We start from the raw sequence: 11,946 nt of genomic DNA, 5'->3' as shown, positions 1-11,946 counted from the left end.
ATTAAATGAAAATTTACCTGTAGCACTTGATGGTCAATGCGTTGCTGATCATGCGTACTTTGATGCTCTTGAAAACAGCAATGTTCACTTTGCCGGGAATGTATTCCATGTGACTATTCGAAGACTTCATTTTCCCGCTCATATCTTTGAACTGAATGAACACCTTGCTGAAAACAGGGCAAACATGGGCTAAGTTAGAAGGCGTCCACAAAGGAACTGGCCAATCTGGCCATCGACCATAGCCTAGTCCCGACACAAGAGAAAATAATTCATGTCAATGAATAGAAACATCCTCAACGAAAGCCTTGACCATAGTACCGACCCTCGCGCAAAATGAAGAAATTGAGCCTAGTATGTTTTTTCGCCGATGATCGATGGTTGTGAATACATTTTTGATAACATTCTATCCTCAACACTTTCAAGCGTATCTAAATAAGAAGGATGTTTTTAAAGCGTATCTAAATAAGCAGGATGTTCCAGGCTCCGTTGTGGACACCCTGGTGCGAAGGTCGATTGTCTCCGCGGGGGTCGATAGTCCAAGGTCTAGGCTAGGGTCAATGATCCATGGTCTATGGTCGCCGTTGTGGACGCGCACTTACTCGACTCAAGCGACACATGGCCCTACTGCTTAGAGTGTAAATAAATAAAATCCAAGTAAAAAAAAAAAAAATCAGTCCAGTGTATCCCTTCGAACTCTTGACGTTCGCCATTCTTTCGAAGTTCCGACACGCTTGATTTGTGAAAGACATGACATTTGTCACACGCATGCCATGTTCATCTACTCACCTGCCGTCAGCATGAATCTTCATTTCATTCGGGTTACAGAAGTTCATGTATCGCTTGATCTCGTTCGCATACAGAGGTACCATGTCTACCTGAGACGTGGGCAGACCCTTCAAATAGACCGTGTTCATGGGATCGTAACCTCCGAGGGTTTTCAGAGCGTCCTTCTCGTCCATTTGACCTGACTCTTTGCTGCGGAAGAAATAGTTTGGATAGAATGCCCCTCCGATAATGATCTGAAAAGAGGTTTACAAATTAGGTAAGATTTTTTTTTGCAAGTTTCACAACCGCTTTTATTTTGTAGCAATGAAACAACTCACTGCTACATTAGACGCTAGACGCATGTGGTCTGTGTCTTAGCATGCTCATCCCGTAGTATGTCCCTCATCAGATGGGCGATAAGAGACACAATACTTCCCATTTAGGTGCTGGATAAACACGAGAACACCAGAAAGTAACCCGTTGAAAAATTATATTTGCAATCGATAAACGAGTACAAAATTTTGTGATTCGAAACCGAGACCTTCTACATGGTAAGCAAGCGCGTTACCACTGGGGTAACCCGTGCACCAAATATGATTAGTTGATTACCTTGAGTATGATGGGACGTTCATGATTCTTCAGTATGAACTCGGGATCGGTGCGAATATCGTGATACCGAAGTCGATTGTTAATGTCGACCACCAGCTTCTCGATCTCCCGGAGTGAAGAGATTTGGACGAAATTCTGCCGCGCCCAAGTCTTTTCCGTCTGACACTTGGATCGGTTGAAAAAGCCGCGAGTTTTCTGACTATGCCACACCTGTGGGGAATCAAGATAAGATTTATTTTGTATTCAATTAGAATCAAGATAACATTTATTTTGTATTCAATTACAAACACGTATTATATTAGGTCACTCCAAAGGACCACCACGTCGATTTACAGTTGAAAAGCTAGGGGTTCAATACACTCTGTGTCATTTTTTTTTACTTCCGCAAAAGTAATAGAAAGTCGTGTGATGTGCACACCATATTTTTTTTTCAAGCAGAAAAAATTTGCGTTCTAGATTTGTGAAAAAAAAACCTTTCCTCTGATTTTTATCAATAAATGAATAATGGCATTATCATTTATTTTAGGTATTATTACTTATGTAACTGAAAAAAATAAATAAAAAACAACTCTGGACTGAATTACTTTCTTCGTTGTATTTAGTGTGATTTTATCTGTAGACAATGAGACTTTTGTAATCGTTATCAGATATTACTCAGGAGGTAATCAGTTGTCTCTGAACGTTCAGTGTATTAGTTAGAATGTAGTGTTTCTATTTCTTTGCTGGAGTCGCCCTGCTTGGTTTAACTGTTTCCGTTTCATCTTTTATGGTGGTGGGTGACGAAAAACTTCACCACCTTCATCACGTCAAACATACGGCTCTGTTCAATTATTTCCTTGAGCAGCACAACAAAACCTATGCCACCCTCGTGGAATATTACTCAAGACTGCATATCTTCTCTGGCAACTTGAGGAAGATCCAACTCCTCCAGGACACTGAACATGGCTCTGGCGTGTATGGACTTAACGAGTTTTCTGATCTTTCCACCGCCGAGTTCCAGGCGAAATATTTGGGTTTCAAACTGAAACCTTCCTACGCAGATCGTAGTGTTCCAGCGATGATTCCTAACATTACTCTCCCTCGTGCATTTGACTGGAGAGAGTATGACGCTGTCACTGGCGTGAAGGATCAAACTATGTGTGGATCTAGCTGGGCATTCAGTACGACAGGAAACATTGAAGGCGTGTACGCAGCTAAAACTAAGAAACTAGTTTCTCTTTCTGAACAAGAGCTGATTGATTGTGACCAGGAAGATGATGGGTGTGACGGTGGTTCCATATCCAACGCTTTCGACACAATCATGTCCAAGCTAGGAGGTGGCTTAGAGGAGGAGAAGACCTACCCGTACAGAGGCGACGATAAAGCTTGTCGTCTGAACAAGAAGGCGACCCAAGTGAAAATAAATGGCTATGTGAGTGTATCAAGAGATGAGACAGACATGGCCAAGTATCTGGTGGAGAATGGACCTATGGCTGTGGCTATTAACGCCTACGCGTTGCAATTCTATGTTACTGGCGTCTCTCATCCCATCCAGTTTTTCTGTGACGGAGGAAATGAAAATTTAAGCCATAGCGTACTCATTGTTGGCTATGGAGTCGACAGAACCAAGTTTACACACAAGGCTGTACCCTATTGGATAATCAAAAACAGTTGGGGTGAGGGTTGGGGAGAGAAGGGATATTTCCGTCTATACAGAGGAGATGGTTCTTGTGGTATCAATGATTATGTCAGATCTGCCGGTACTAGGCTATGGTCGGTCCTCCGTTGTGGACGCCTACTAATGTTAACCAATCTCTCACCTCAGCATACAGAGATCGCGACGAGTTCAAATACAATTGGCTGAACCATTTGACAGCCTCTTCCGACCAAAGTCCATGATGATCCATCAGAATACTGGGTGTCACTTCAGCCAGAGAACATTCGAATGCGAGTGGCTTGCGAGAGGACAACTCATCGTCTATCAACGAGGGACCAAAGTCTCGTAATGCCGACACGGGTACTTCGGCCTCGTTTCCATAATCTATGTATTTCACCTGCGATCAAGAAAGAAATCAGTGGTCGGGTGGAAGAGCTTCTTAGCGGAATCCCGAATAGTATAAAAATGTAGATTTGAGGTAAGTCTCACAAAACATTTTTTAAACGATTCTATAAAATTTACAAATAAAGAAGTGCTTGCGTATATAACATTAAAGTTCTATGTTGGCACACTCTAATAAATAAAAGTGCTTGGTACTATACCCAATTACCCATAAAGGTACCTTTACACTGGGGCAATTTAGGAAGCAACCGGCAACAGCAACCTGCAGCATGCGGCATTGCCGCGCCGCATGCGGCGCTCGGGGGACAAAATCGAGCCTCCGATCGAAATTTGAATTTGAACTTCAAATTGTTGGACCAACTTATTGACTGAACAATCTGATTCGTTAAAAAGATTAAAATCAAGCAATCAAATTGTTTTTTTTTTTTCTAATGGTTTAACTTATTCCAAGTTTAAACTCAAACTTGGTTTGGCAGCCTAGTTGGCTTGGTTGGTAGCGCGTCTGCCTTGTAAGCGCTAGGTCTCAGGTTCGATTACCGCCCGGGGCGGATTTTATCCTGAACGGATAATGTTCGGAACGGCTGGCTTTTTCCTATCGTGTCGTTTTCCTCCTCTCCTCGCTTTCGGGACGATAAGACCTTAGCAGCTACGGTTCCCTCTATCAAACTTCTTAAAATAATAATAATAATCTTGCTTACCTGCGCACACTTCTTAAGCGCATTCAATTGCAACACCTTGGCACGGTAGTATTTCCCGTCAGTGAATGTACATGCATACACTGTGCCCACTTTAGGCACCCCGGTCACGGGCACCAGATTGTCAGCAGTGTTGATTTGATTGTGAATGTCGACTAGCTCGTAATGACGATCTGCATTCTGCGCCCAGAACTTGGACAGATTGTCCACCTGTGAACAAAAATAATGACGGGTTAAAGCCCGTTTTTTCTCCTATCATCTCCTCCTTCTTTCTTCGGGACGATAATAATTCTGTTCTTATAGTTCCTTCTATCTATGAAACCTTTTGAAAAAAAGACTAAGCAGTTTGTGGTATTCGAATGAGAATAATTGTGCGGTTTTGAATCTGTCCTGTTCAATAATCAGGGTTGGACTACTTACATGTACAATTCTAATGTTGATGAACCGGTTAATGCCACCGCCAGGCCGGGTGGATCCAGTGCTCTCGGACGAGAATGGATTCTTCACACTCATAGCAGCCGCTGAAACAAGTAGAAACAATCCACAGATTCTACTAATTAGAAAAAATCTACAGTAGAAATAGTTTGTAGATGTACATAAAGTAGAACTGCGGATAAATGACCAACAGGTGCCACACCCCAAGAAACACTACACCAAAATCTAACAACATTAGCACCCAAAATCTCCAGCGCGGCAGTAGAAATCGTTCACAACGACTTGCATACAATGAACGAGCAGGTATTACTTACAAAAGATTTTTTTCAAAATCCAGTTAGAAAAAAAGAAGGGGGAAGAGGAAAGGAGACAGAGAGGGGGTTACCTTGAGTATGATGGGAGGGAGAGAGGGAGCAGGTATTACTTACAAAAGATTCTTTTCAAAATCCAGTTAGAAAAAAAGAGGGAGGAAGAGGAGGAGGAGGAGGAGGGAGAGAGAGAGAAAAAAGAGAGAGCCAGGGAAGGGGAGAGAGGGAGGGAGAGAGCCAGGGAAGGGAAGAGAGGGAGAGAGCCAGGGAAAGGGAGATAGGGAGAGAACCAGGGAAGGGGAGAGAGGGAGGGAGGGAAAGAGCCAGGGAAGGAGGGAGAGAGCCAGGGAAGGGAAGAGAGGGAGGGAGAGAGCAAGGGAGGAAGAGGAGGAGGAGGGAAAGAGAGAAGAGAGAGAGAGATAGATTGACAGTCTTTTTATTATTTTTTCAGTCAACTCATCGGTGTTAGTAATCCAGGGCTTTAAAACTTACCCATAATAACACAGTCATCCAGGAGATTGAAGATGTAGCCCAGAAATATCAACTTGGCCACTCGAGGATCTACAGGCAAGGAGGACATGACTTCTCCCATGTAGGTGATATCTCCATCATCTTCACGATATTCATCCCCGTTGGTGGTGGGAAACAGGGCTCCAATCTGACCAAGAAAATTAGAACATTGAGGGAAATGTAAATTACCTTTACATTATATTAAAACCGGGGTCTTTTTTGACAAAATATTGCACCCAATTAGATATTTTAACTTCTTTTTTACTTTTTTTTTAGTTGTGATAGAGGAAACTGTAACAAGGGTGGTCTTATCGTCCAAATATCGAAGAGAGGAGGACAGGGTAGGAGAAAGCCAGCTGTTCCGAGAACGAACATTATCCGTTCAGGATAAAAACCTCCCCGAGCGGGAATCGAACCAGCGGCCTAGCGCTTACAAGGCAGACGCATAAATTACCTTTACATTACATTAAAATGGGGGTCTTTTTTTGACAAAATATTGCACCCAATTATCTATTTTAACTTCTTTTTTACTTTTTTTTGTTGTTGTGATAGAAGAAACTGTAACAAGGGTGGTCTTATCGTCCAAATATCGACGAGAGGCGGACAGGGTAGGAGAAAGCCAGTCGCTCAGAGAACGAACCTCGTACCATCGACCTGGCTTATCGTCCCGAGATCAAAAAGAGAAGGAAGACAGGATAGAAGAAAGCCAGCCGTTCCGAGAACGAACATTATCCGTTCAGGATAAAAACCTCCCCGAGCGGGAATCGAACCAGCGGCCTAGCGCTTACAAGGCAGACGCACTAGCAAACAAGCTAACTAGGCTGGCCCAGTTAAATATTACCTACCTCTTTGAGTGACAGAATGGTTCTCTTGATGTTCCCTATGTCAGGCGGATCCATAGCTAGACCGAATATATGCACAGGTTCCCCTAGGTCTAACATTTTGGCATGCAAGACTAAAGAGTCCAGAGGACTACGTAACATCTCCGGGGTGTCCTCGATGGGGAGTTGGTTGTAGAAATCGCTGCAGAGAAATCAAAGTCAATTACCTACCAATTGCAAACTGTCTGTTTCATTCGGGTTACAGAAGTTCATGTATCGCTTGATCTCGTTCGCATACAGAGGTACCATGTCTACCTGAGACGTGGGCAGACCCTTCAAATAGACCGTGTTCATGGGATCGTAACCTCCGAGGGTTTTCAGAGCGTCCTTCTCGTCCATTTGACCTGACTCTTTGCTGCGGAAGAAATAGTTTGGATAGAATGCCCCTCCGATAATGATCTGAAAAGAGGTTTACAAATTAGGTAAGATTTTTTTTTGCAAGTTTCACAACCGCTTTTATTTTGTAGCAATGAAACAACTCACTGCTACATTAGACGCTAGACGCATGTGGTCTGTGTCTTAGCATGCTCATCCCGTAGTATGTCCCTCATCAGATGGGCGATAAGAGACACAATACTTCCCATTTAGGTGCTGGATAAACACGAGAACACCAGAAAGTAACCCGTTGAAAAATTATATTTGCAATCGAAAAACGAGTACAAAATTTTGTGATTCGAAACCGAGACCTTCTACATGGTAAGCAAGCGCGTTACCACTGGGGTAACCCGTGCACCAAATATGATTAGTTGATTACCTTGAGTATGATGGGACGTTCATGATTCTTCAGTATGAACTCGGGATCGGTGCGAATATCGTGATACCGAAGTCGATTGTTAATGTCGACCACCAGCTTCTCGATCTCCCGGAGTGAAGAGATTTGGACGAAATTCTGCCGCGCCCAAGTCTTTTCCGTCTGACACTTGGATCGGTTGAAAAAGCCGCGAGTTTTCTGACTATGCCACACCTGTGGGGAATCAAGATAAGATTTATTTTGTATTCAATTAGAATCAAGATAACATTTATTTTGTATTCAATTACAAACACGTATTATATTAGGTCACTCCAAAGGACCACCACGTCGATTTACAGTTGAAAAGCTAGGGGTTCAATACACTCTGTGTCATTTTTTTTTACTTCCGCAAAAGTAATAGAAAGTCGTGTGATGTGCACACCATATTTTTTTTTCAAGCAGAAAAAATTTGCGTTCTAGATTTGTGAAAAAAAAACCTTTCCTCTGATTTTTATCAATAAATGAATAATGGCATTATCATTTATTTTAGGGTATTATTACTTATGTAACTGAAAAAAAATAAATAAAAAACAACTCTGGACTGAATTACTTTCTTCGTTGTATTTAGTGTGATTTTATCTGTAGACAATGAGACTTTTGTAAACGTTATCAGATATTACTCAGGAGGTAATCAGTTGTCTCTGAACGTTCAGTGTATTAGTTAGAATGTCGTGTTTCTATTTCTTTGCTGGAGTCGCCCTGCTTAGTTTAACTGTTTCCGTTTCATCTTTTATGGTGGTGGGTGACGAAAAACTTCACCACCTTCATCACGTCAAACATACGGCTCTGTTCAATTATTTCCTTGAGCAGCACAACAAAACCTATGCCACCCTCGTGGAATATTACTCAAGACTGCATATCTTCTCTGGCAACTTGAGGAAGATCCAACTCCTCCAGGACACTGAACATGGCTCTGGCGTGTATGGACTTAACGAGTTTTCTGATCTTTCCACCGCCGAGTTCCAGGCGAAATATTTGGGTTTCAAACTGAAACCTTCCTACGCAGATCGTAGTGTTCCAGCGATGATTCCTAACATTACTCTCCCTCGTGCATTTGACTGGAGAGAGTATGACGCTGTCACTGGCGTGAAGGATCAAACTATGTGTGGATCTAGCTGGGCATTCAGTACGACAGGAAACATTGAAGGCGTGTACGCAGCTAAAACTAAGAAACTAGTTTCTCTTTCTGAACAAGAGCTGATTGATTGTGACCAGGAAGATGATGGGTGTGAAGGTGGTTCCATATCCAACGCTTTCGACACAATCATGTCCAAGCTAGGAGGTGGATTAGAGGAGGAGAAGACCTACCCGTACAGAGGCGACGATAAAGCTTGTCGTCTGAACAAGAAGGCGACCCAAGTGAAAATAAATGGCTATGTGAGTGTATCAAGAGATGAGACAGACATGGCCAAGTATCTGGTGGAGAATGGACCTATGGCTGTGGCTATTAACGCCTACGCGTTGCAATTCTATGTTACTGGCGTCTCTCATCCCATCCAGTTTTTCTGTGACGGAGGAAATGAAAATTTAAGCCATAGCGTACTCATTGTTGGCTATGGAGTCGACAGAACCAAGTTTACACACAAGGCTGTACCCTATTGGATAATCAAAAACAGTTGGGGTGAGGGTTGGGGAGAGAAGGGATATTTCCGTCTATACAGAGGAGATGGTTCTTGTGGTATCAATGATTATGTCAGATCTGCCTTGGTCTGACAATATTGATGTTAATAAGTTACGAGTAGCAAGTGTGTATTAATTATTATTATTATTTCACAGCGGAATCCCGAATAGTATAAAAATGTAGATTTGAGGTAAGTCTCACAAAACATTTTTTAAACGATTCTATAAAATTTACAAATAAAGAAGTGCTTGCGTATATAACATTAAAGTTCTATGTTGGCACACTCTAATAAATAAAAGTGCTTGGTACTATACCCAATTACCCATAATACTAGGCATATTTTCTTTTTGCATGTCTAAGTATAACCCTTGGATTAAGCAATCTGAAACTTATTAATCTTCTTCTTTTTCTTCTTTTCCCGTGTACAGACGGGGTCGGAGTTTTTCGTCAGCCTCTCAATCAGACCTAACTAGGGTGATTAGTTTGGGTTGCTTTAAAACTAATCCAACAATAACTTAATAAACAATAACTTAAATCAACTCAGATTAAGGTCCTGGCCATCAGGGGACTAGACTTACCTTATACAGATTGAGGAAAGCAATGAGATCACTGCAAGTGGAATCTGCCTGGGGAACGTTAAACAGAGAGTAGACTAGTGTCTAGTTGTGGGACTATAAACAAGGAGACCCCGGTGTATCGCAGAAAAAAGGAAAGACATCCTTTCTTTATTCTGCCATCACCATTTGGCTACAGCTGAAGCCACTACAACATCAACAACCCTTTTCTGCTGGGGAACGTTAAACAGAGAGTAGACTAGTGTCTAACTGTGGGACTATAAACAAGGAAACCCCGGTGTATGGCAGAAAAAAGGAAAGACATCCTTTCTTTATTCTGCCATCACCATTTGGCTACAGCTGAAGCCACTACAACATCAACAACCCTTTTCTGGAGTCTAATATTAATCTTATGCATTATTTAGCATGACCCATTCACGCTAAATGTGTGAGATACATAACTGACGCGAAACAATATTAATCAGAATGTTATTTTCTTTGTAAATCGTGCAAAACATTTTCACTTTCAAATTTCTCTGTAATAAATACACAAAATTGTCGTCTGTATACAAACATTAAGGACGTGCAAGGAGCTCAGATAATGTTTCAAGGGTTTTTTACACCCCGCAATCCTTCCAACATGTTTTAAATCCTCCAATCCGTGAGATAGGTGTCATGCCTGCCATGCCTATATCTCGGACACGGAAAGTAAAGTAAGTACCTGGTAAGTAACCATATATTGATTCATTTGAGAACCAAATATCCTATCCTCTTACCTGGTAACCATATAATAGACACGACCCTCTGACACTCTGCCCACTCGTCCTGCCCTCTGCTGACAGCTGGACTCGGATGCCCACTCCAGCTGTAGAGACGAATAGTTGGAACATGCAAGGAGCTCAGATAATGTTTCAAGGGTTTTTTACACCCCACAATCCTTCCAACATGTTTTAAATCCTCCAATCCGTGAGATAGGTGTCATGCCTGTCATGCCTATCTCTCAGACACGGAATGTAAAGTAAGTACCAGGTAAGTAACCATATATTGATTCATTTGACAACCAAATATCCTATCCTCTTACCTGGTAACCATATAATAGACACGTCCCTCTGACACTCTGCCCACTCGTCCTGCCCTCTGCTGACAGCTGGACTCGGATGCCCATTCCAGCTGTAGAGACGAATAGTTGGAGCCCTCGGCCACCGTCAGTACTTTGGTCAGACAGAAGTCCACCACTGCAAGAACAATGGAAAATGGAAATTACGTGGATTAAAAACAGATAACAGACTAAACTGAACGGAACTGATTTTGACTTGGTTCGTGACCTCAACCATTAAGTACGAAAATTACGTGGATGAAAAACAGATAACAGACTAAACTGAACGGAACTGATTTTGACTTGGTTCGTGACCTCAACCATTAAGTAACTATCTAAGTAAGTAATACCTGTAGGAAGGAAATTAATGTAATGGGGTAATTTTTTTAAAGAGGTTCGAAAGAGGGTACTATAACAAAGGTCTAATCGTCCTGAAATCGAAGAGATAAGGAAAACAGGATATGATTTTAATAGATATCTTCTAAAAACTGAACTCCCCATTCTCATCACAGGTTCAACTCTGAGAATTGGTATTCTTTTCCATTAAGTAACTATCTAGGTAATACCTGTAGGAAGGAAATTAATGTAATGGGGTAATTTTTTTTTAAAGAGGTTCGATAGAGGGTACTATAACAAAGGTCTAATCGTCCTGAAATCGAAGAGATAAGGGAAACAGGATATGATTTTAATAGATATCTTCTAAAAACTGAACTCCCCATTCTCATCACAGGTTCAACTCTGAGAATTGGTATTCTTTTCAGACATTAGTTTTTGTTAATTTACTTACATAAAAATAAATGGAACCTTTTTTAAAATCCTATTGGAATAATGATAACTGAATCCTAGAATGCAAAAAAATTCGAGGGGGAGAAAATTGGTCTCATTTTTCATACAACAACATGTAAAAAATACCATCTTTGGGGCCTGTTTGAAGAATCAAATCGAGGGGGAGAAAATTGGTCTCATTTTTCATACAACAACATGTAAAAAATACCATCTTTGGGGCCTGTTTGAAGAATCAAGAGCCGTTTCGAGGGGGAGAAAATTGGTCTCATTTTTCATACAACAACATGTAAAAAATACCATCTTTGGGGCCTGTTTGAAGAATCAAGAGCCGTCCTTACCATATTTGACATCGGGTACAGTGATGGAACTCTCGGCAATATTCGTAGACAAGACGATTTTCCTGACACCTGGCGGGAATCGAGTGAACACAAGATCTTGCTGTTCCTTGGGTATACTGGAGTGAAGCACGACTATCTTCCATTGGACTTCAGGCTTATTCAAGCTGGAACACAGAAGAAGAGAGATATTAGGTGAGAAAGTTGCATGAGGTGAGAAGGTTCCGGGTTTGATGTCCACCATCGACAAAAATTTGTACTCGATAAAATAAAATATTAAATAACAATAATGATAATAATAATACTAATAATAATAAAAAAAAAAAACTTTGCCGGACAGGATTTAGAGTTAAGCTGTGTCCACACATTGTCGACGCCATCGATCGACTATCGACCGACCGTTTTTTAGGATGGACAGTAGCAGTAGCCATTATCATATCAAAATTCAAAATCAAAGATATAACTGAACGCTGAAGGCTGAACTGAACTACTGAACCATAAACCATAACGTATAGAACGGTAA

At 41.5% G+C, this 11,946-nt stretch overlaps 4 protein-coding genes across 4 annotated transcripts; 2 read left to right on the top strand and 2 right to left on the bottom strand.

The window, feature by feature from the left end:
• Nucleotides 1-12: 12 nt before the first annotated feature.
• LOC103516705 lies at nucleotides 13-1,603 on the bottom strand. The gene is made up of 3 exons (XM_026829019.1): nucleotides 1,375-1,603; nucleotides 787-1,019; nucleotides 13-167 (listed from the first exon to the last, which is right to left on the bottom strand). The coding sequence occupies exons 2-3, from the start codon at nucleotides 957-959 to the stop codon at nucleotides 14-16; spliced, it is 327 nt and encodes a 108-aa protein (XP_026684820.1). The 5' UTR covers nucleotides 960-1,019; nucleotides 1,375-1,603; the 3' UTR covers nucleotide 13.
• A 537-nt stretch (nucleotides 1,604-2,140) lies between these two features.
• On the top strand, nucleotides 2,141-3,096 carry LOC113470521 (putative cysteine proteinase CG12163). Its single transcript, XM_026829021.1, has 2 exons — nucleotides 2,141-2,998; nucleotides 3,070-3,096. Exons 1-2 carry the CDS (start codon nucleotides 2,141-2,143, stop codon nucleotides 3,094-3,096), a joined length of 885 nt encoding a protein of 294 aa, XP_026684822.1.
• Nucleotides 3,097-3,116: 20 nt separating this feature from the next.
• LOC103516703 (probable ATP-dependent RNA helicase spindle-E) lies at nucleotides 3,117-11,643 on the bottom strand. The gene is made up of 8 exons (XM_026829017.1): nucleotides 11,427-11,643; nucleotides 10,393-10,441; nucleotides 9,983-10,087; nucleotides 6,206-6,383; nucleotides 5,343-5,508; nucleotides 4,528-4,628; nucleotides 4,111-4,317; nucleotides 3,117-3,407 (listed from the first exon to the last, which is right to left on the bottom strand). Exons 3-8 carry the CDS (start codon nucleotides 9,991-9,993, stop codon nucleotides 3,117-3,119), a joined length of 954 nt encoding a protein of 317 aa, XP_026684818.1. The 5' UTR covers nucleotides 9,994-10,087; nucleotides 10,393-10,441; nucleotides 11,427-11,643.
• LOC103516704 (cathepsin L-like) lies at nucleotides 7,621-8,990 on the top strand. The gene has a single exon (XM_026829018.1). It carries the CDS (start codon nucleotides 7,698-7,700, stop codon nucleotides 8,742-8,744), a length of 1,047 nt encoding a protein of 348 aa, XP_026684819.1. The 5' UTR covers nucleotides 7,621-7,697; the 3' UTR covers nucleotides 8,745-8,990.
• Nucleotides 11,644-11,946: the final 303 nt, after the last annotated feature.

The sequence above is a fragment of the Diaphorina citri genome, unplaced genomic scaffold (assembly GCF_000475195.1).
Source record: "Diaphorina citri unplaced genomic scaffold, Diaci psyllid genome assembly version 1.1 scaffold1646, whole genome shotgun sequence".
Classification (NCBI taxonomy): domain Eukaryota; kingdom Metazoa; phylum Arthropoda; class Insecta; order Hemiptera; family Psyllidae; genus Diaphorina; species Diaphorina citri.
The sequence above is the reverse complement of the archived record's forward strand: the minus strand, read 5'-3'. Positions and strand labels throughout refer to the sequence as shown.